The 25,048-nt window shown below is 39.6% G+C and overlaps 2 protein-coding genes across 4 annotated transcripts in view; one reads left to right on the top strand and one right to left on the bottom strand.

The window, feature by feature from the left end:
• Positions 1 to 25,048, top strand: part of TEK (TEK receptor tyrosine kinase) — a 90,456-nt gene that overhangs the window by 18,159 nt on the left and 47,249 nt on the right. For 2 of the 3 annotated variants that reach the window (XM_045518754.2, XM_010957893.3), the window contains exons 2-3: positions 18,153 to 18,464; positions 24,851 to 24,961. In XM_045518754.2, the coding sequence (XP_045374710.1) occupies positions 18,153 to 18,464; positions 24,851 to 24,961 (423 nt within the window). Of the gene's footprint in view, positions 1 to 13,770; positions 13,841 to 18,152; positions 18,465 to 24,850; positions 24,962 to 25,048 lie in introns of those variants that run through there. The other variant, XM_074361477.1, reaches the window with a different exon arrangement.
• LOC123617686 (putative exonuclease GOR) overlaps positions 4,469 to 25,048 on the bottom strand; it is an 80,606-nt gene continuing 60,026 nt past the window's right edge. The window contains exon 7 of the transcript XR_012506321.1: positions 4,469 to 6,133. The gene's annotated coding sequence lies outside the window, so the exon portion shown is untranslated. The remainder of the gene's footprint in view (positions 6,134 to 25,048) is intronic.

Raw genomic sequence — 25,048 nt, 5'->3', positions numbered from 1 at the left:
CTAGTGTGTTACTACATGGGGAAAAAGGACAAAAAAGATACGAAATACATTTTTTAAAGGATCCTTGTCCTACTCCATTATTGTGGTAGTATTCATTAGCTCGCTCTTTGGACCTCATTTCCTCTGGATAGAAAATGATACTAAAAATGTTAGCTTTTCCCTGTGATCAGCTCTACTTGCAGTATCATGCCTCAGGAAGATCTAGTTGTGACTACTTTGCAGGGGAGCAAACCCCGTTTTCTCTTCACTGGTCTCACAGCTTTAGAGAACCATAAATTGTCATGATTATCATCATTGTTTATTGACCGTTCCACGTGTTGCCCCATACATCATTCATAACATTTACAAAAGATTTTTTCATGGTGTGTAGATCTATACATTTATCCATCCTCAGTGAAATGCTTAGAGGTACATATTATCACCTCCATTTTACAGATGACCAATCTGAGCCACGGAAGGCTACAGAACTTATATGTGATCCTGTACTATGTAAGTAGTATGTGACAGATCTGGGATTCATACCCAGCGTGGCTTGATCCCTCACCTCTGACCACACAGTGCATCGCTCTGCTGCTCAGCCAAGCTAAGCTTCCTGGTGCTCCACTGCAGCGTGGTCTGTTCTGAGATAAATAGAGCCCAGTGCAGGGTACCTGGAGGCATGGGAGCTGGTTTTGACACCTCACTATGATGAAAGATCCTACTTATAAATCCAAGGCTTAATGTGTAGCACACAAGGCACTTGCTTTCCTTTCAAAAAATTCATTTTTTTTAACGTTTATCTTTTAATTCTCTGTGTACAATACCACCAGCCAGAGATAGCCGCTGTTAACATTTTCTAGATAAGATTGAATTTGATATCTCTCCCTGGGGAATTCAAATGCCCTCCTCCAGATTTCCCCTGTGAATTCCCAGTGCACTTACATTCCCATGATGACCTCCTACACTGAGCTCTGGCTTCAGTTTTGATTTATTTTAACATGTGCACTCCCTTGCTCACTTTTGCCCATGTGGTCTCTGTTGAACTTGGTGTCAGCCTTGACATGGAGCTCAGCCTTTCACTTCAATTAAAAATAAAAAGGGCAACAGTTTTTCTGCATGCAGACAGTCACGTAGGTATAGACAGACACAAGCACAAACAGAGGCACTCAGACAGATAATGCATTTGTGAGTATAATGCACTTAACTCTTGACTTGAGATAAAGATGGGGTTTGTACTGTGGCAAACAATTCCACCACGAGTGCTAGACATGCCTATTTGTTAAAGTCCTTCAGCTGCCAGTCGTATTGCTTGGCCTTTCTTCTCTTTTCTTTTGTGTTACCCATCGGGTTTATGTTAAGTTTGTTTATTTATTTATTTATTTATTTACTGAAGTATAATCAGTTACAGTATGTCAATTTCTGGTATACAGCATAATGTCCCAGTCATATATATATATTCATTTTCATATTCTTTTTCATTAAAGTTTATTGCAATATATTGAATGTAGTTCCCTGTGCTATTCAGAAGAAATTTGTTTTTATCTATTTTTTATATAGTAGCCAAAATTTGCCAGTTTTGAACTCCCAATAAATTTATGCATTAATATAGGAAGGCTTATCATCTTTCCAACATTCCTGCTTTTCCACTGAAGGATACAGAACATCTCTCCATGTCTTTAAATCTTTTTTATCTTTTGGTAAAATTTCATAGATGTTTTCATCTAGGTCCTACACATTTCTTGTTGGGCTATTAAGTAATATATTAATACAGTTATGATATACTAAATCATTGTTGCCTTCGAGGGATAAACCCACAGTACCTATAGTAGATGATTCATTTAATAAACTACTGGGCTGATTTGCTAACATTTCATTTGTGATTTTTTTGTTTTTTCACAAGTGAGATAAGGAGTAGTTTTCTTTTTTTAGCTATTTATTTTATGTTAGGTAACACGATTACATTAGCTTAAAAGAATTGGTAGCTTTCTATTTTAAAAAAAATTTTTTTATATTACATAAAATTATCAGCAAAACCAGCTGGCTCTGTAAATTTTTGATGAGATAATTCAGGCTGTATACTTTTTGAGTTTAATTGTAGGAATTTCTTTTTCCTAATCATTTTAAATATATTGTCAAATTTATTAGCTGGCAATTATACATGGGATTTTCTTATGCTTTAAAGCATCTTTTCCACAAGAGCTAGTTTACCTCTTGTTTTACTCTCAGTTTTAGTTTCTAAACAGATTTCAGAGCCTCACTATTACAAATTTTACTCGTACCAAGTACCAGCTCTTGGAATTCTCATTTTTCTGTTTTTAAGTTTATTAATATCATTATTTAGCTTTATTTTTTTCTTTCTCCCTGACTTTGTCTTACTAGTTCTTTTACAAGTATTTCCTGAGTAGAGTTCTTGGTTTTTTTTATGTACATTCATTATCAAGAAAAATATTTAAACCTACAAATTTATCTCCCAAAGTAGTTTCAGACTCATTGTAGCACTTTTGAAAGTATGATTGTCATCTTTTATTTTCTATAAATCATGTCTTTTTGGTTATAATTTTTTTGAGAATTCATGATTGTTTAGAACACTGTTTTATGATTTTTCAGGGTTTTTTGTTGTTGTTGTTTAGTGATAAGTTGTCCCTTGATTTATTGCGTGTGGCATGGGGTTGTTTTGTTGCAATTTGGGATTATTGCACAGGCAATTTCTCTTTGTTGGATTTACTTGTGTGTGTGTGTGTGTGTGTGTGTGTGTGTGTGTGTGTGTGTGTGTGTGTGTCTAGGACAGCATGAGTTACATCACAGCTGATATTCCACTGTGTTGCACTGGTTCATCTGTTCTGACGGTTAGAAGAGTGGAGTAATTCTGTGCTATTTGGTAAATAACTGCTACTTGAGTCTCCCAAGTTCCCCTTGACCTGATATATTGGCTACCTAGGTCCCTCCCTCAGAACCTCTAGACCTCCCAATAATTCAGCAAGTAAAGGGTTAATGTCTGGCCTATTGGGGTCTTTCAGAACATTTTCTGGTGCTCAGATCAGTGTTGATTTTAATTTCATTGGCCCAGGTTACTAAATATTTTTACTATCACCTCTGAGCCATGCCTAGCTTATCTAAGTTGGCAAGTTCTACTCCACATGATTGGTCTAAAAGACCTACAAATATAAAATAGTGCAGGTGATTTCATTTGCCCTTCCACTTGGTATACGAAGTTTGGTCCCTGTTCATGGCTTCTTGTGCTCCAGCTATGACCTCTGTGTTTGGAGATAAATACTTTTTGTGCCGCCTGGTTCTTGAACATCAGCCAACTGCTTTATCCGGTTCTCATCCAAAGCAACAGTGATCTGTTCCAGTGCTGGAGGAAAACCTAGCAGTTACATTTGTGGGTAGTTCATATACATTGTTCCTTCTGCCAAGGATGCCCTTGGCTGGGAAAGGAAAACCTGTAGAGAGTGTGGGGCTAAAGGAACAATAGCACTAAAATTTTGCCGTAGTTCAAGTGAGAGAGAGATTGAGGGTGTGAAAAGGAGTTGAATGTGAGAGATGGTACAGAACTAGAATGGGCAGAAAGTGGTAACTGAATATAAACAGGGAGAGAGAGTTTCTGACGGTAACTCAGTTTTCAAGCATCTGTGATTGGAAAGGTGGAGGCCTGAGAGATAATGAGAGAGGAAAGGTGAAAAAAGGAGACGATACTGAGTTCATTTGAGACATGTCACATTTGAGATGCCTACCTAGGTACCAGGAGGTCTTTTCATAAAATGTGTTGATAGCTAGGAAGAGGTTGAAACAAGAGACCTAGATTTGGAACAGGTGATAACTGAAGTCTTGGGAGTTGTGAAAACAGGAATGGAGTCTTCCATAGAACTGGTCAGGCTGTAATCTCTGGGCTAAAGCCATGGCACTTGCTGAGTGTTGGCAAGGAGGGTGAATGGGAAATTAGATCCAACAGAAAAGTGCTATTTTAGATTCATAGTCTTAAGACTCGGAGCACATGCATTTCTACTGGGATGATCAAGGAACTGGGGCAAATGCAGTACGTACGAAGAAGCTACTGGGCCAAGTTCTTTGTCAGGAACAAGGAAGGCATCACTTCTAATGCTGTTCCGGATGTTTTACAGTTAAGAGCTCATTTAGTCATCACTGTTGCTTATTTTGTCTAAGTCGGTTTCCTCATCTGTGCCATGAGATATAAATGACTAATTCATATGGTCATTGTGAGAATTAAGTAAAACACTGCACTTAAAGTATCTGAAAGGTGTTAGGTACTTAATAAGGTACAGCTCCTATATTACTACTAATAATTTTAAGAATTGTTCATGTGTAATTGACACAGTGTTACTGAAAAACAGAACTAGCAAAAACTTGATAGTGGTGATTTGCAAACTGTGCTCCTTAAAGAAATAGCAGCTCTAGGGAGGTGCCCAAGGGACAGCTTGAAGGTTGAGGGATTGGGTACAAAGCTGGACTCCTGTCTCCCTGTCCAGCCACAGGAAGCATGGTTTTATCTGTTTTAGTTCTCAGATATCGGCACAAAATTTCATTTACATAAAGGGGACTGAAAAATGAGTGATGTTTGAAATGAGTGCAGACCTGAAGGTACAGGGGAAGGAGTCATTCTTGAACCCAGAGTGAAGAGTGGCAAGAGAAGACTTCCACCAGAGCTGTGGCTTCTGTAGATGGCTCAGTGAGGAGGGAGCTGGAGAAATAAACATGCTGACCACCCACGGTCCACCCTCCTGTCTCCTTCTGGAGCCCCTATTAGCTGAACCCGGTAGGACACAGGTAGACTCCATGGCCCCTGAGCTGGGTTCAGGGGTCTGGCGAGTAGCTGGAGAAGGGCACACCTTGTCAAAAGGAAGAGGAGAAGCAAAGCATGGCTTGGATTTAGAAAGTGAGGCTCTTACCCAATGACGTTTACGTTTGTGTACTGAATTTGGTTTGAAAATGGACCCAGCCCACATCCAGAGTAGCTGACTCAATCATTTAATTAAATTGCCTCTTGGCTTTCATGTTTTTGGACTGCTTTCCCTCAAGTGACTGCACAGACAGGCCCTGTCTCCTTGCTGCCAGAACAGTCTACGTAGATCTTGGATTGTCTTCTTGAGAAGATAAAGAAGGAGCCGTTTTCCTAAGCCATTAGTGATAAACGCCCAGGCAGCTGCTGTATGTAGGACTGTGGCCTGTCATGCTGCCATGCCTACTAGATACCGCCTCTGTGCAGTGGTCAGATGCAGCCCCTGCCCTGCAGCTTTTGGGAGGCTCCCCAGGCAAGCCTTGGAGGCTAAGCAAGAGTTAGCCAGTTGAACGTGGGAATAAAAGCAGCACTGGAGGAGGGCTCTGGGAATATAGGTAAGGAGTAAGGCTTGTGCAGATTCCAAGGATGATTCCTTCAGAAGAGCTCCCAACATGTTTGGGGTGATGTCATTGCCACTGGAATAAATGGTGGGACCTGTCAGGGGCCCAAGGAGATGATACTAGAGTTTTTCAAGAACCCTCTCTTAATGAAGACACATCTGTTAGCCCCTCCTGAGACATTCAGGCCTGCAGTTTGATGGGGGAAAACTGACATAAAGTTGAGTTGAAATTCCACCTGGCAAATATATCTGTAGTTGGGAAGTATACAGGATTTTTTTCTTTTTTGATGGAGAGGAAGGAATATGACCAGACAAGCTGCTTCCCAAATAGGAGACTTCAAATCACAGAAATAATTCACGTAAGGCCCAGGGGACAATAGATACCAGAATTGTAATAAAGGACATCCTAAATTAAATAAGAGGCTGAAGGGTCCCTGAGCCCTCTGTCACTCCTGAACTAAGATCGTGACCCCTTCAGAAGGCAGCACTATGTCCTGCTTGAGAGTAAAGAAAAGCAAAGGATAGGAACTGCACTTTTCATAGGTTTTACACAGACTCACTTTGAAAGACAATGAAGACAATGTAAGAAAGGGTTCTGTGTTCAGGGAGGCCTTTGGGTTAGGTCACTGGTCTTCCCAAGGGTCACCTGGTAAAGCCCATGGAGCAACAGCATGTGTCCGTCTCTGAGGAGCCCCCTGATGTCCCAAGGCTGCCGCCACACCACTGAGCTGGTTGTGAAACTGCTTTTCAAGAATCACTTGCATGTGCAGAGAAGCGGTTTCCTGTGAAGGTCAGTCCTGTAAGAAAGGGGCCAAGAATCAAAGGACTTTTGAAGGAAACACAAGGAATCTTCCTTAGCTCCTGATCAGCCTGTTTCCTGCTCATGTGGGTTTGAAGTGTGAGGGAGGTGGTCACACAGCAGGGCACAAAGCCATCAGCCGTTCTTCCTTCTGTAGGGGTCTTAGCTCCAATATGACTTCAAATTTTTAAAAAAAGAAAATAAACTCCTTCCTCTAGGGCTGACACAGACCATAGTTTCGCACAGATTCACTTGATCAAATAGGCTTCATGCCATTACTAACAGCCCTTGATGCAAAAGTCAATGACTGAGGTGTTATTCTCCCCTTTCACAGATGCAGGGAATGAGACAGAACTTCAAGGCCAAAGCTCTTGACTCCTCCACTACCTTGTTGATAGTGCCAGGCAATGAGTAATTCTCAAAATGGTCCCCTGGGCTTAAAATGAAGTACTTTCAATTACTATTGAATTCTTCCAATTCAACTTAAACATATTAAAAATGTGCAGTCTGTCCAACACAGTGCTAGGTGCTGGGAGCTGAAAGTGAACAAAACAGAGTGCTTTTCTTCAGGGAGCTCACTGTCTAAGAAGGGAAATGGACATGTCAGTAATTAATTAGAACACTATCATTAGACTGATTCGTTGTGTGTGCCTTTCTAAGAGAGAAAATTATTTTAAAATTACAAAAGAAGGGGGAGGATAGAGCTCAGTGGTAGAGAGCATGCTTAGCATGCACAAGTTCCTGGGTTCAATCCCTAGTACCTCTTCTAAAAATAAATAAATTGATAAATAAATAAACCTAATTACCCCCCCCAAAGAAATACAATACTATATATGTAAAGCAGTAAATGCACATCTGCCTTCTTCCTGACCCTACTCCTGACCCCTCCATCTGGCAATGTCATCAGCCAGAAGTACCACCATTATCAGGCTGGTGTATGACTTCCAGGCTTTTCTCAATAATTGGCAAAAATGAGATCAAACAGACTGTTCTGCATCTTGTTTTCTTCACTTAATATATCAAGGATATAATTCCATGCAAACTTATAATATTCAGTTAAAATTATGAATCATTACTTATTTAGACTTGCTCCTATTCATGAACTTGGTCTGGTTTCCAGTCGGGGCTATAGGCTGCAGTGAATATCCTTGCCATGCCCTTGCATATTTTTATTGGTCATTAGGAAAGATACATTTATATTATAATTTTTAAAAATTTAAATTAATATATAGTTAATTTTTGGTGTGCATATAGCTCGATGGGTTTTAATGCATATATAGATTCAAGCAACTGCTGCCACATTAGACTACAGAACAGTTCCGTCACCCCTCACCCCAAATCTTTTTTGTGCCGCCCCTTTGTAATCATCTCTCCCACTCCTAACCCCTGGCAACCACTCATCTACTCTTCATCTTTATGGGCTTACCTTTTCCAGAATGTTACATAAATGCAGTCATACAGTATGCAGACTTTTTATATTGATTTCTTGTACTCAGCATAATGCTGTGTTGTGGCAAGTATTAATAGTGTATTCCTTCTTATTACTGAGTAGTATTTCATTGTCTGGATGTACTACAGCTTGTTTATGCATTTGTCTATTGAAGGACATTTGGATTTTCTCCAGTTTGGGGTAATTATGAATAAATGGAGCTGTTATAAACATTCACTGTATGAAAATAAATTTTTCATTTCTGTGGGGTCAATAGCAAGAAGTGGGATTGCTGGGTGGTGTGGTAAATGTATGTTTAACTTCATAGAAAATTCTTAAACTATTTTCCACAGTGACTGGACCGTCCATTTTACATTACCACCAGCAATAATTGAGTTACGGTGGCTACACATGCTAGCTAGCACTTGGTATTATCACTGTTTTTGTTTGTTTTGGTTTTGGTTTTTTGAGCCATCCTAACAGACACGTAGTGGTATCTCATGTGGTTTTAATTAGCATTTCCCTAGTGGATAATGATATTGAACATCTTTCTTGCCATTAATATATCTTCTTTGGTGAAGTGTCTCAAATCTTTTGCCCATGAAAAAAATTGAACTGTTTGTTTTCTTACTGTTGAGTTTTGAGAGTTTTTTAAAAATATATTCTGGATGTAAGTTGTTTGTCAGATAAGTTATTTGTGAATATTTTTCCCAGTCTTTAGTTTATATTTTGATTTTAACAGTGTATTTCATAGAATAAAGCTTGAAATTTTGATGAAATTCAATTTATCAATTTTTTCTTTATGAATCACACTTTTGGTGTCATAGCTAACAACCCACTGCCTAATCCCAACATCATGAAGATTTTTCTCGCATATCCCCAGAGTTCTCTAATTTGTCATTTTACGCAGTCCATTTTCATTTAATTTTTGTATAAGATAGAAGGTTTTAGTTTAGGGCTTATCTTTTTTTTTTTTTTTTTTTGACTATGGATGTTCAGTTATTCTAACACTATTTGTTGAAAAGACTAAACTTTGTTCACTGAATTGTTTAAAGATACATTTTTGATGTGAAATGTATAATATGAGTATAGTTTAATTGTTAATAGAGTTTTGAAGCCAATCTGCCTAAATTTGAATCTCAGTTCTACTGCTGATTACCTGTGTAACCTTGACTAAGTGTTTAACCCCTTTTCGTCTTAGTCTCCTTTTTCTGTAAAGTGAAGATAATCATTGTACCTATTCCATAAAATCCTATGAGGATTAAGTAAGTTATTTCATGTTACACAGATGGAATAGTGCCTGACATATCATAAGTGATGAATTAGGGTTAGCTTTTATGTAACTTTACAATTGTAGATATTTGTAAACATGTCTGAATGTATTTCCAAGGAAATGCAAAGTATTGTGACTATTTTTTTCAATGTACTACAGTTGGCTATTGGTGTATCTTCCTCCAAATTGCCACTGATTCATTGATTTATAGAATTTATTTATATATTACACATTTAGCTCTTTGTAAGTTTCACATGTAACAATATTTTCCCTATTTGGTCATATAACTTCATTTATGTAATCTGTTACCACGTAAAAGTTTTTAGTGTTTTCTATAGTGAAATCTGTCAGTGTTTTCCTTTATGGATTTGGGTATGTTTATGCCTTTGGATGACCAAACTGTAAGCTTGTAGAAGGCAGAAACCATATTTTCTTCTTTTCTTCACCCACAGAAGGCAGCATAGGGCCCAGCTCATAGTACTTATCAAGTAAATGCTTGTTGAATGAATTCATTCACTGAAGGCCAGCCTGACTTATTCATTTATTTAGCCTTTTATTCATTCATCAGTGCTTATTGAATACTTATTATATGCCAGGCACCATGCTAATTGTTAGACACAGTGGTGGACAAAGGGCAAAATAGACTTATCTCATGGTGCTTAGAGTAAAGAATCATGGCCAGTAATGGATTTTGTGTGTGTGTGTGTGTGTGTGGTGGATCTTGCTTTATTGAAGCTTTGGAAGCAAAATTAGGGTAAGAAGGAGAGCTAATCATCACCTGTCTCAAATCTGTTTTGTAACTACTCTCATCTACCAAAAAGAATAATAGATGTTAATATCAGTGAGACATGGGTTCAGATTCTATCTTTCTACTTTTGTGTCCCTGGGTGTTATTTCTGAAGACCCTTGGGTGAGTTTCTTTTTAAACCTATGAAATGGAATGTAAATACCTTCCTTCAAGACTTCAAGTGCACATGTGTAAAGCAGCTGACATGTACCTATGATGTAATATATAAAAGACAATGTTAGCTGTCTTCCCTAATGGTACAATCTGAAGCCTGCTGAGACTGCTAGCCATCTTCCTTTGTCAGTCTTCTCTTAGAAACTATCATGATCCTAAACTTCTTCCATTACAGACTCATTTGTTTGGTTTGCTCTCTGTTGGTTCTCAGTGGGTGGTCACTTGAAGCTATTGTTTTTTGTGCAAGCAACTCAGCCAATTTGCCTTCTCCACTGGGGTGGAGAACTTGGCTCTTAGGAGTGAAAGAGTTTTGTTGAATTCTGTCTAGGACAATAGAGATACTGAGGTGTGGGAGTGAGTACGCACATCTGTGCAAATCTTTTGGCAGCATAAGGGGAGAGGGGAACTTGGCAGGTGATTGAAGCAGGAGGAAAGCCCAGAAAGAGAAGGTGGCCTGGCTCCAAAGATGGATTCCTCTCACTCCAGATTAATTTCCTGGCAATGGAGGAATACGGTTCAATTAGAGAGGATCTGTCTCTGGGGGTGAAATGATAGGGAAGCTTGGGCATTCTAATGACAGGAAAGGCGGCATCATAAGGCTTGGGGGAGTTTGTGAGGTGGGCTAACCTTATTTCGGGAATCCCTACTCTCTTTGTTGTTTACTGTTCCCAGACTCTCCACTACCTCTCCTCAGTGTCTTTCCTCACTTAGCCCAGTTTCCACCAAGCTCCAGGATTCTTCAGGTACCAGACTGCATAAACATCCCAAATTCCCTCACTTTAAAGGTGTGTCCATTTACACTGCTACCCTAGGGTGACAGAAAGGACCAGGAGAGAAATCCACACTTAAGGGCTGGCTTTGTCATTAGCCTTCATGTGACCACCGACGAGTTCTTTTTCTATGGGCCTTAGTTTGCGCTTTATAAAGTGTGAGGCTTGCACCAGACCATCTCTAAAGTCTTTTCCAATTTAAACAGGATGCCATGCCTTCTCCAGCCCCACCTTACAGAATGGAGTTTGCATGTGAGTGTAGATGTGTATTGGGTGTTGAGTGAAGTCTCACTGTGCGGATGCTCTGTCTAGTCCCTGAAAACAAATACTTGCCTGCTAACTGACTGATGCTAATCATGATGTTCTAACTAGAACATGTGCTTGTTTATCCTGGATGGAAATTTTCTTGTGTTCGTAGAGGTGAGAGATGCGATTTCCTCCAGCAGGCAGATGAAGGTCCTCTTTGAGAGAGGCAGGGATGGGAAACGGGCATGCCCTTTGGGCAAATGCACTTGGCACAGCTCCTTAGTGAGAACAGTTTGTTGTTAGAGACACAGCCTAGATATATCAAGGATGTCCTTGTCTAACTCCACACTCCCAACTATGCAGTTAAAAAGTTAGCAACTTCCTTGAGTTATTTCCAGCCCTGTGCATTTTGGTATCTTCTCGCTAATTGCCCGATATCTTCTTGGAAGGAAACTTGAGGACGAAGTTATTGCTCAGAGACTTACTACATACATAAAAGGATTGCAGAGAACAACAACAACAAAAAAGATTAAAGTGTTGGAAGCATGCCTGGGAACTGAATTTCTTCAGGGCACACAAGAAGGCAGAGAAGATGCTAAAAATACTTTAACATAGGGTTGACACATAAGCATAGCACTAGTTAGTTCTTAGAATTCAATAAAAAGAAAATGTCAACTTAGGATAAATTTAAGAAAGGAAATTCTGGAAGTGAGTCTTATTAAACACTTATTCATTCTTCAAAACCCTGCTCAGCAGTTACCCTTTTGGGAAAGATTTTTCTATCTTCTCATATCCCCTTCGCTCTGCCCCAGTAATTCCAACTCTCCTTCAGACCACATGTCGCTTCCTCAGGGAGCCTTAACAGATTCAGAAACCCTTCCACCACACCAGCCAAGTTTGAGTAAATTCACTCGTACTCTATCTCAGAGCACGTTGTAATTTTCATAGTACCTCTCATGGCTCCAATGTTATATTTATTTATGTGATTGGTTTTCCATGTCTGTCTTCCACATCTGCCTGTAAATTACACAAGGGTTGAGAATCAGATCTGTTTTATTCATTGTTGTGTCTCCAGGGTCAAGTGCAGTACCTTAGCACTTGGGAGGTGCTTAATAAATTTGTTTAGTAAATGGATGAATAGACATAAATAAGAGTGTTTTTGTTTTTAAATGAAAAGAATTTTCCTTTTCTGGACACCATAAAAAGTAACTAAACTAAAAATCTAAAAAATTCCACCAAGTAATCCTGGATAATTTGGAGGGTTATCTTTGCTCCTTTGGCTTGTTTCCAGGGCCTTGGTTTCAGAAATGCTTTCGGCCAAGACATTTTCAGTTCACTGCCAAACATCTGATTTCAAAAATACTTTTGGCCAAGGTGGTGTTCGTTGCCATTTAAAATATTTAGAACTTTAAGATATCTGCTGCTGCTCCGAAGGTGAGACAACCAAGAACACTTGAGAAAAATTTTAAACATGGCCAATACCAAACTTCCAGGAAATCATACAGACAGTTGTTTGGAAGACGTATACTTTATTCCAAACATATGTTAGTGAAAATCCACCCAGGACCGCCATTCTGAGGTAGTAAGAGCACAAGGGAATAGTCTCACTGTATAATAATTTAACATGCTTTTTCCTCTTAGCTGGCAGTTTCTTCAAAGAGCAGGGAGTTGGGTTAATCAGAACTTGAGTTTGTGTTGGGGGAGGGGGACAGTAGGTTAACTGGAGTAAGCACGTTGTGATGCAGGGGATATATTCATTGATATTCTTATTTAACTTTTCTTTATCTGTAAAAATGAAATTGTCTAAAGTGATGACCTTTGAGGTTTTATATGTTTTATTTAAGCAACTTTTTTAAAAATGAAAATGTATATATCAAAAAAGAAGATGAATGTTGAGCTGCTCAGTGAAAGTGTATATATGTGTCAGGTTGTCTGGAATCCACTCTGTTGATTTCACCTCCACCACTCTCTGAAAATTCTGGAATACCTTTTTTTAGAAAATGAGAACTAACAACTCCTTGAAATACAGTTCGAAAAATACAGCTTGTCTCTCATTTCTAGTTCAATTTAGTACTACTACATTGATGTTGATTTTGGTCCACAATCCTTTCTATGACTATTTTTAAAGGAAGATTATTTCCATGTCTTAGATAATGGGTCATTATTCAAAGTGTCATCCTAAATTAGAAATAGATCCCAGAAAAGAATCAGGGTTATCTTGCGGACAGCTTTGTTGTTCTCAAGGTTTACAAAATGAGGAACTGTAGAAGCCACGACTGGGAGACTTGTAAGGGACTGGGATGGCCCTTACTGCCTGACCACAAGTTTTAGATGATTGGCTGTCTTCTGAGCTTCTCATTAGGGGCTTTTCCAGCTAGGACCTTGAACAGAATCAGAAGTCCTCACAGTTTTTTGGGTTTTTTCGGTGTGTGTTTTTTCTGTGACCGAACCCCAGGTCTCTCATGACTACGTGACTCCATTTTATTTTCAGTCAATCAGTCACACCTAGTCCATTTTCTGTGCTCTTGCTGACGGGGTTTCTCTTATTTTTACTTTTCTTTAAGGGACATTATTTTAATTTTACAAAAGCAGTACTGAATACAAGAAGATCTAAATGCACAAACAAGATTTAAACAGCATTTTGAGTTCACCAGGATGGGATTTAGTGAGAAGAAGTTACTGTGAAAGATGAGATGCTGTTCACTATAGCACACAAAAAATAAAATGGTTACTGGAGGAAAGAGAGGGTGGGAAGGGATAAGTTTGAGAGTTTGATATTTGCAAATATTAACCACTATATATAAAAATAGATAAAAAAGAAAAGAGAAGAAAATGAGTGAAACAACATTGTAGGATATTGTTATGTTTCAAGTGTGACAAGCAATCATTTGTTAACTTGGTGGATGTCGTGCTATGATGGCAAATATTTCCTTACAGACAAGACACACTTTTATGCAAGTATTGAAAAGTGTTCCTGAGATCTTTGCTGAGGAAAAAATAATATCAATCCCCGAAACATGTAAGAGGTATGAAATTCCATATGCACCTTCCTTATAGCAAACTCTTAGCCTTGATGTAAATTGAACTAATTAATGAATTTGATCAGAGACCTTCAGGCTATAGTGGTGGTGAACCGACTCAAAACCAGTCTCCAACAAGACTTGGAGAGGGGTTTTGTAATGTAAGAAAAGGTGTTGGCACCGGACTGACATTTGTGTGAGCCCAGGTAGGCTCTGCCTCTTGGTAATGACTCTTAGGAAAATGTCTCTAATAACAGATTCCTGGGGTGGTGCCAGTCATGCAGTGGCAGTTGTACCTTTCATGGTGTGGGCAGCAGAATGCTTTCAAGAAGCCACAGGTTACAATCATAGCCATCACAGTGGGGCCTCTGCTTCTCTCTTCTCTTTGAAAGGCAAGTTTGGCCACTCTCCTCGTCCCTTTTAAATTTTATTTTAATCAATATTTTTTTCAGCATTATGGAATGATATCACATATCCTATCAGTAGTCCAAAGTTGAGAGGAGGGAGAAAATGTTTTGTTTGGATATAATCCAAAAAGATTTGGAGTGAGTGTAGGAACAAATGATGAAAGTAATATATATTTCCATGGCTCTTGATTCTCTTTGAAATGCACTTTTTTAAGAAAAGAGCAGTAACATTTACTTTTTGCATTTAATTTTTATGTTTAGGTCAGATTGTTCAAAAGCCAGTATACTCACATATACAGTAAAATGTCTTTCTCCTGTCATTGTCCCCCAACTACCTCATCCTCTCTTAATGGGTAACTCTAGTTCTCAGTTTCAAGTATCACTTTCCAGAAATATACAAACAAATATAAATATGGATTATTGTTTTAGAAAAACTAAGCTGATGATTTTTAAGATCCATCCCAGGAACCTGGTAGGTACTTCATCTCATATCCAAAGCTCATATACAAAATCCTTCTGATACGTTACTGTAAATGGCAGTACAAAGGACAGGGAAGTCTTGGGCCAAAGAGGACTTCCTTAACTGACATGCTGAATAAGGCTAGCAAAGTGTAGTCGAATCCAGACTCTGAGAGTATACCATTTCCCTTTCTGTCCCTGAAAGTAAAGGGAGGAAGCTGGGAGGAACAAAAGGAAAAAGAAACTAGATCCATACCTAGAAATAATTTACAGATGAAGTGTGATGGTCTTTTCAAATCAACTGCTTTTTGTATTATTTCCTAAAGTCATTAAGGTAAACCACAGCCGGTGCCAGTGCGGTTCAGTGAGTTCAGAGCAGATCTCTTGGTTTTGGCAAATCACTCAGCTGGCCCTAGAATGGGGCTGGATCACACTGAAGCTGAAAGAATTACAGTGTTTCCTTCCTCACGATGACTCTGTCTGGGAACATGCCTGGAATGAGTGAGTGTGGGAGATGAGGTGGCGTTCCCTTTGAGTCAGGACTGGATGTGTATGTGGAAGGGGAGCTGTGCTCTGGTGTTATTTTTGAAGGCTGTAATTTCATCTCCTCTTGTGATATTTTTCTTATCCTAACCTCTGTTCCTTCTCTTGAAATCTTAAAGTTAAACCAGTGCTTGAGGGTCAGGCATGGAAACCCATTGTAGTCGAGATTTTCCCCATCAATGCCACGCATTAAGTTAACATTACAAGAAAACTTGCAACACCAACTCCTACTTACATGAAAACTTGACTTTGAAATTCTTCCTAGTTTTTTTTTTCTAATTTTTAAAAACAATTTTTTAATAAATAATTAGGTTTTTATTTATTTATCTTTAATGGAGGTACTGGGGATTGAACCCAGGACTTTGTGCATGCAGGCACACACTCTACCACTGAACTATACCCTCCCCAATTCTTCCTAGTTAATCAGATAAAAATGTAGCTCCTGGTAGGATCATCCTCAAAACATCACTGTGTACATCAAACATTGGCAAATGCCATTGGAAACAAATTGTATGAGGACTTCATGGCAGGCATAGTGCTTGGCCTAAGTAGGCCTAGTAAATGAATACCAGTCAGCTTCAAATGCTCAACAACCATTGATCACCTTTCTATGGCATTTTGTAAAAACTATAACACTTGCTTTCCCCTGCATAAACTCAGTAAGTATCAAAACAGTTTTTAAAATATGGGCAAGGAGGTCAATTTAGACTCAGAAGAACACTTTCATTTTTAACCTCATTGTTCTAGAAGTGGGAGCCAAGTGATTTGGTGATACTGAATCAGGCAGATCTGGGATAAAATTTGTCCATCCGTCTGTCCATCTATCCAACAACTGTTTATGAAATCCTCTATATGTTGAGACTAGGCCAGATATTCCTGTATAAATCAGTGTGAATAAAAAAGCTTCAGTTCTTATCCTAATTGAATTTATCATCTAGGAGAAGAGAGAGCAAATAAAATAATCAGACTGTGGTAATCTTTATAAAGGAAACAAATAGGAGGCTGAATTAGAGGGTCATGGGATGAAAGTGTGTAGATACTGCAGATAAGGTAGGTAGAGAAGCCCTTAATGAGAAAGGCATTTAAACTGAGACCCAAAGGATAAGAGAAGTTAGCCATGCGATGAGTGGAAGAGAGCATTCCAGGCACAGGGATCAAGGAGGTAGGAAGGCATGATGTATCTAAGGAAGTGAAAGACCAGTGAGAATTTGAATTCCAGCTCTCACTTCAATAGCTATGGAAGACAGAATAAGCTACTCAATCTTCTGAGCTTTCATTTGTTTATATTTCAAAATGAGATATTTGAAGCAACATGGATGGACCTAGAGATTATCATACTGAGTGAAATAAGTCAGACAGAGAAAGATAAATATCATATGGTATCACTTATATGTGGAATCTAAAAAAAATTATACAAATTTTATTTACAAACCAAAAACAGACTCATGGACATAGAAATCAAACTATGGTTACCAAATGGGAAAGGGTGGGGAGGGATAAATTAGGAGTTGGAGATTAACAGGCAGTATTACTGTGTACAAAATGAACAATAAGAACCTACTGTATAGCACTGGGAACTATATTCAATTTCTTGTAATAACATATAATGGAAAAGAATCTGAAAAGAAAATATATATATATATACCTGTATATGCATAGCTGAATCACTTTGCTGCATGCCTGAAACTAACATTGTATATCAACTACATTTCAATAAAAAATTACAAACTAAATAAATTAAAATGAGATAATGGCACCTACCTCATAGGGTTATTGGGAGAATTTAATGATTATTAAATGAGATAACATATAGCCTGCACGAATAACTTTGTATCTACACAAAGGTCTCCAGGAGTTACTCATCACCAATGTGCTTGATCTGTCTAGTCTCCTGATCATTTTACATCGACTTGGGAATCAGCCATCACTGGAGCCAGAAAACATCCTCCAGTCTTGATATTTCCACATTCACTGAGGGGAGAGAATAGGAACAGATGCCATTTGCTCATCTTAGAAACTTTGGAAATGAGGAGAAGAAAGGGAAAGAGAGGGAGAGAGGAAAAGTGAGATGAGAGGGTTTCCTTTTCATAAATGTACTTTATCACTTATGGACTCAACCTTTAAGTTCAGGTAGGATTCTGTTTTTACATTTGGGAAGATTTGAGGTTTGGGGCTAGGTGTTCAGAAAACAGAATAAGGAGAAATTAAATAATGGTACCCCGTGTGTTGCAGACACCATGCTTGGCAGGTTGTGTACTTAATTTCATTTAATCTTTACAGGAGTCCTATAGGACAGATCTTTCAGCCTCATTTTAAAGATAAAGCTCAGAGGGAAATGCAGATCCCACTCAGTCCCTCTCTTGTGGAATTTACTACAAAATCAGGCAATACTTTAATAATGATGAAAGTCTGCAAATTTAGTATATGGTATATGTAGTTGATACATTTCTTTATTATTGGGGTAGAACCACGTTATCATTGATTGATAATGATAAATAATAATGATAATTATTAATTATAATTTATAATAATGATACTGATGCCATTATCATGAGTTTACTTCAAATCAGCAAACATCTGCAGAATATCTAACTATTTCTCAGGCACTATAGTGGGTAATGATACCTAGTGCACGCCCTGTTTTGGGAATGGAGCATAACTGACAGTCCATTACAGCTATGGTGTACAGTGGGGCAGGAGTGGTTAGCAGGGTCCAGATGATAAAGAGTCTTGATGATGGTAAAGAGTTTGAGATCATGTCCTATGGAAGATAGGCACATGGTCAGAGTAGCATTTCAGAAAGGCTGCTCACACAGTTATTTTTAAACAAGGCTTTGTAAACACCAGCTTGTCCTGTGGGGCCATGTCAGTAACCTTCCTTATACATTATGCTTCCTTTTTACTTTTAGGAATGGTGGATGGTGCCATGGACCTGATCTTGATCAATTCCCTACCTCTCGTGTCTGACGCTGAGACATCCCTCACCTGCATTGCCTCTGGATGGCGCCCCCACGAGCCCATCACCATAGGAAGGGACTTTGAAGCCTTAATGAACCAGCACCAGGATCCACTGGAAGTTACTCAAGATGTGACCAGAGAATGGGCTAAAAAAGTTGTTTGGAAGAGAGAAAAGGCTAGTAAAATCAATGGTGCTTATTTCTGTGAAGGGCGAGTTCGAGGAGAGGCAGTAAGGATACGGACCATGAAGATGCGCCAACAAGGTAACAAGCCCCTTAGTTATGGGCAGACAAGGTCCATGGAGACACACACATGCCTCCTGTTTAGGCAGCTGCTCACTCAAGCTGAGCATGAGCTGCTTGAGGGTGGAGCTTGAAGACCTGGTCTGGCTCTTTCCAAGCATCTCTGTCTCTAGTCCACAGAGCATTAGAGATAAGAGATCATCCAGTCCAACTCCCTCACATACATCACTTTCACTAGACATTGTGTTCAGTTTATGAGATGAAATGAAACTTATCACATGTTCTCCTAAGGGCTCCATGGCCCTAATGGAGATGTGAACAGGTTACGTGTATACAGTATGACTCAGAGCAGCGAAGACAACTGTCCACTGCCAAATTGTGGGCTATTTTGAGCCTTCTCAATTGATTTTTTTTTTATTCTTTCCTTGTTTTCTTTGTCCTTCAGTATTCTTAGCAGAAGTTAATATATTCAGAGGAAAAATACAGTAGAAATTAAAAATTAAAAAGGGAAACATCTACCAATAACTCAGTTTGATTAGTTGCTCAGTGTATTAGTTGTCTCTTGATGTGATAATGCTTTGTAACATACAACCAAAACCACAGTGGCCTGCAACAATAAGCATTCATAGCTTGTGAGTCTGGGTCATCTGGGTTGATGAGGTGGCTCTGCTGATCTTGCCTGGGCTCTCTTGCATGTGTGAATATTGGTTGGCTGTAGACCTCTCAGGCTGGCATTGGGCCCACTTGGCTCTGTTCCATGTGACTGTTATCTGTTGGCAGGCTAACCTGGGTATGTTCTCCTGGAGATGGCATGGGTGCAAGAGAGCAAGTGGAAACACACAAGACTTCTTGAAACCTAGCTTCAGTACCATATATTCTCACCTCTGCCTCATTTTTACTGCCCAAAGCAGGTCAAGCAGCTGAGCCTAAAGTCAGAATAGGAGGATACTATACAATTCAATGGCAAACCATTCTTGGAGGGAGATCATGATTTAATTTTAGCACTTGTGTACCCAGGCCCAGCTCACAGAACACCAGAACTTTGAAGGAGGATGTTGAGAGCCTTCTGCAAAGGAGGAGTATTACTGCTTGCCACTGCCTCACAAAACAATGATGTGATGGAAACTTTCTCCCAAAGTAGAAGTGAGTCCCAAGCTAAGTCTTTAGGCCAGTCCACCAAACTCATGGTGGCTGGAGGAGGTGTCATTATAAACATTATGACTCTGTTCTGCCCCAAGGCTTCTAGATTTGGACAGGCAGGCAGACGTCTGGTGTTCTTGGTGCTGTCTGCTGGGAGGAAGTTACAGATTCCAGCAGAAATGACCTCTCCTTGTTCTTTCCAGAATGGTCTGGCCCCTCACCCCTTAGCCCCTTTCTCTGGGTTGGTCACACATAAAATGAAGTAGTCCTTGCCAAATTAATGTCATCATAACCACATGGAGCTGTGGATGGAGAATGTGTCACTTCATGAGATAATGACACTGTGAGCTCTTTAGAAATTGATTTTTAATTGTAAAACTGATCTGGATAAATAATACACCTCTGCCCATTTCTGATTGTCAGCTTTTTATATAGGAACTGTAGTTTTTAAATTAGTAATTGTCAAAGTTAATCATGCTTATAAAGTCGGTCTTCTTAAAATGCAGACTCAGATTCAGTAGGTCCTTGGGGAGAGTCCTGAGACTCTAACAAGGCTTCAGCTGATAAAGTGCCGCTGAGCCAAGGACCACACTTTGAGTAACAGTGGTTTAGAGTCAGCCCCTAGTTGAGGTCCACCGGAAATATTTCTTTGAATTTGATAATGGAGGTAATTAAAAGATTTGAAGGCAGCAGTCTCATTTGAAGGTCAAAGTGATAAAAACCATTATTCATGGCAAATGAAGGAAAAGGTTTTCTTAGCAAAACTGTAATATTCACCTTTAAATGACACCAGGCAAGTGGGAAAAGTGCACAACAGAAATTCCCAGGAACGCAGCTCTCCAGTGAGGGAAGAGAGGTGAAACAAAGGGATGTGCGGTGTGCCAAAGCTATCATGGCTGAAAAGTCAGCTCTATTATTTTTCACATGTGTCGTTTGGGATCTGACTTCTATAAAGAATTATGTCCATCTACTGACATGTCCACATTCTGAACAAAGATGATCTGAGGTTTGTGCCCTAGTAGTCTCACAGGAATGAAACGTGAAGTCCCCTTTCTGGGCTGTTCGGGGATTATCCTTGACAATGTATAAAAAAGAATCTGAAGAGCATACTAAACCAGAACGCTGGGAGTCAAAAATCAGCTGTAATGATGCCTCCAAAGTGAGGGTCCAGACCAGCATAGGTAAAGGTTGGTTTAAATTCAGTCAAGTGAGGCTAAGGCAGGCTTGGATAGTGAGAAACAGTGGAGAAAAGATGGCTTTTAGTCTCTTATTCTCCTGAATTTTCATTCTTTCTCCACCACTTAGCAGCTCTGTGCCCTTAGGCAAGTTATTCAACTTCTATTGGTCTCATTTTTCATCATCTGTGAAATGGGTAAAATAATACCTTCAAAAGTGTCCTAAGTTTTAAATGAGAATAAGATGGTATATTTAAGAAGCCAGCTCTCATCTTTGTATTTAAAATAAGATTTGATTTACACAGTAGATACGTTCCTGAAAGGTCGTGTGAGACCTCGCGGAGTAAGTTACATAATGATAACAATAGCCATTTGTAAATGGTGGGAATGGGGTTTGATGCCAAGTCATCCAGCTTCAGAGCCTGTATTCATTGTACTACTTTTTGTGTATTTCTCTCACTTAATGTTAACCACCCTCCCCACTTCTGAGCACTTGCTTTTTTTTTTTTTTCTCTTTTTTTGTTTAAAAAATTTTTTTTGAAGTGTAGTTGATTTACAATGTTAGTTTCAGGTGTCTAGCAAAGTCTGAGCACTTATTTTATAAAGTACAGTGATGCTAATTGAAACCCTGAAAAGCAACCTAGGGCACAGAGTAGAGATTAGGGAGTGGAAGTCAGCCAGACATGGGTATGAGCCTCGTTCTGCCACCAAATGGCGTGACCCAGGGCAAGTTTCTTAAATCAGTTTGCTCATTTGAAAAAATAAATGAGGATAGAGATTTTACCACATACATCTGAGAATAAATGAGATCACCAACATTATCTGGTTCCCAGTAAATGTTCAATCATTATCATTATTTAGTGCCCCAAGTAAGCAGTAATTCAGTGGGACAATTAATTATCCTACTCAATTGTGGAAAATTTTAATATCTCATCTATTCATATAATTGTGGAGGCTTAGACAAAATAGAAAAATAGATAGTACTTTCTCTCCTATATTTTAATAGGAACATCATCTCAGGCTGTTGAACTGATTCTCATTCTTTCGTTGATCATCCAAAGGCTGAAATATGGTGCAAGGGAAGTGCTATCCTTTGTGGTGAGTCAAGAGAACCTCCAACACTATGTCTTCATGACACTATTAATTCCCTAGTAAGACATCATAGGAGCTCAGAAGGGCCTGCCTAGGGACACGGCAGGATAGGATAAACATCAGTATATTGCAGCTTGCTGCTGACTCGTGCATCTGGGGAGGAAGTGGAAAATCCATTTGAAATGTGCCAAAACACGGCTTAAATTGGCTCGCAGACTCTAAATGGCCGAAAGGTTTTTTTTTAATCAATGGCATCATCCAAAAAGTCAAAAGCAGTTAGTTTGAACCTCACTATAGATTCCATGTGGGGGTAGGGAGGTGTAAAAGAAGTTTGAAAGATTTTCACATCCAAAGATGTGTTTCAGAGTGTCCCATCAGAGGAAATAAAGGTTATTTTTCTTCCTATTTTCATTTGAGAAATAGCTTTACTTTAAGAACATCCAGTTTCCCAAACATGATTTGTGAAGTTGACAAAGAGAAGCCATTTGTATCAAAATAACTCAAACGAGCATGTTAAAAGTATAAAGGAAATAGGAAAATTTGAAATCACATTCATGCATTTATTCTTTCATTCCACATTTGCAACTTTATATACATTGCTATGTAATTTAGTCTTTACCAAATGCATATCTGGTGAAGACTATTATGACCTCTTACTTATAGATAAGTCTTATAACTATTATAACTTAGACACATTCATATACCTAGTTCCTCGTGTTGGACCTGGGATGAACTCAGGCCTAATCCCAGGGGCCTGGTCCTAACCACAACCCTGTGCTGCCTTTCAAAACCATCGTGAACCTACCTTCCTGGAACACTCAGCCTAGTAGGGGGAGATGCACTATGAGTGGGGCTCTGATGGGGAAGTGCAGGGTATATGGAGGACAGAAAGGGGCACTTAATCTGGACTCCAGGATCATGTGAGGCCCCTGGAGAAATTGACATCTAAAAGGAGACTGATGAATGGGTAGGACTTGGTGAGACACAGGGGAAAGGAAGGAGCAGAAGAAAAGGGAGAAAGCTCATGACTTGGATGTGAGTGATCACATGATCTCTTGGAGGCACTGAGTATGGCTCAGAATGCCTGGAAGCGAGAACTAAGGATGTGGATCTGGAGTCTGATGAGTCTGGAGAGCTGATGTCTGGAACAAGTGTAGAGGTCTGGAGTTTTGTCTCAGCTTCCACTCTTACTCACTGTTAGGCCTTGGGGAAGGGATTCAGTCACCCTTAACTCTTTCTCCCACTTTGATAGACTGTGGATATCTTGTCTTCACAGGGCTGTTATAAAATTATACAAAATAATAATGGACATAAGATGATGTTATTACTCTCTTGATCCTTATTTATCATTAAATAAAGGAGATGACTGAAATTTAGCTCAATTATTCTTCATCCATGAGAAACATCTTTGTTTATAACCTTTAATACCTCGATTTTCTTCTCCATCTCTTAAGGAATGAGTGAGTTGTGTTTTTAATTCGGGTCTGTGAATGAATTAGCCAATCTAAGTGACCTTGAGCAAGTCATCTTCTAATCTAGGCCTTAAGCAATCTCATTTGTAGAATAAGGTGGTAAATAGCCTATGAAATGCCTCTGGAGCCAAGCTGCTTTCTTCAAATCCTGGCTCTCCCTTGAACTTGCCGTATAATCTTGACCAGTTTATTTAACTTCTCTGTACCTTGATTTCCTCATTTGTAAAATTAGGATAATTGTACTACCTATCTCATAGAAATATTGAGAAAATTAAATGTGTCAAGTGCTGAGAACAATACCTGGTCCACAGGTGCTTATTGTTTTCATGATCCAGTTAAGTCACATGACCTCAATCTCTGTGTACTATGTACAAGCCACACTCCATCAGGAAGCCCAAGGTGCAGTGCTGGCTTGTGGACACTTTTCATTAGTCCTTAGTAGGTAACAATCAACCCAGAGACATAAATCAGTGCAGGAGGTGGCAAGCTGGGCAGCAGTGGAACTCTGATGTGACTGTATTCTGACCCAAGAAAATAGGGAGTTTAAAAGGCAGAGTCTGAATTAATAAGGAGCCACAGTGTGGGGAAAAAGAAAAGCCACATTGGAGTTAAGCCTAGTGGGGAATCTGGGTTCCTTTTCAGAATACAATGCCGAGTGAGAAGTCCCATGGTCAGCTGAACAGTCTTCACACAAAGGAGCAGAAAATATAAACAAACCACATAGAGAGGAACAACAGCATAAAATGGTCAGGAAAAGTTCTCACAGGAGCCCAGGAGTATGTCACAGAGGGCAAGAGCTGTCATCGAGATTGCTGAATGAAGTACCTGGTCAGTGTGAGAGGGAGCCTAGGGAAGTGCCCCCCTCCAGTCCCCTACCTGCCTTCCCTGCATGGTTGGGTTGGGCCACTTTCGTACCGTTGAGAAGGCTGCCACTCATGGCCTCGCTGCGCGTGTCAGCACAGCGGTGTGGCCTTTGTTTATGTTTGGGAAGGATACTAACCTCTTCTAAGCCCCCAGGGGTTTGGCAGACATCATTTAATGTCCCTAACAACTGTTTATGGTTGTTACTTTTACTTCTAAGTTACAGATAAGGAAGCTGAGATGGTCAGAAGTGAAGTAACTCACTCCAAGGGGTTCAGTAAGTGGCAGAGGGTGGCGTTAAGCCCAGGGCTGTCTTATCCCAGAGCTCACAGTGCTCTTTGATCTACACCATTCTCCCTCTGGGTCTGCTGGGGCCACCTGGGACCACGTGGGTCTACGTGGGGCCACATCACCACCTGCACTACAGCATCTATGTGGGAGTCTTGCAGGGCACCACATGTGGGCAGCAGGTGCTGAGGAGAACAAGCGGATGTATCTAAAGCCTGGATCCTTCTGAGCATGGTGCAGAGGCATCTTCTGCCCTCACAGGATAGCTCTCTAAGCCATTGTGCCAGGCAGGCCTCCTCTTCTGATTCAAAGTTCAGTTGTTTGTGGAAAAAATGTGTGACCTCGTTTTCTCATTTGTTTTTTCTCTCTCTTTGGAAAGCCTCCTTCCTTCCAGCGACTTTAACTATGACTGTGGACAGGGGAGACAATGTGAACATATCTTTCAGAAAGGTATTGATTAAAGAAGAAGATGCAGTGATTTACAAAAATGGTGAGTATGTGCTTTGTTTCACTCCAGCCCTGTAGTGTGAGACATTAGATAGCACAAAATATATTGGGTCATTATCTTATTGCAGTC

The sequence above is a fragment of the Camelus bactrianus genome, chromosome 4 (genome assembly GCF_048773025.1).
Source record: "Camelus bactrianus isolate YW-2024 breed Bactrian camel chromosome 4, ASM4877302v1, whole genome shotgun sequence".
NCBI lineage: Eukaryota > Metazoa > Chordata > Mammalia > Artiodactyla > Camelidae > Camelus > Camelus bactrianus.
The sequence above is the reverse complement of the archived record's forward strand: the minus strand, read 5'-3'. Positions and strand labels throughout refer to the sequence as shown.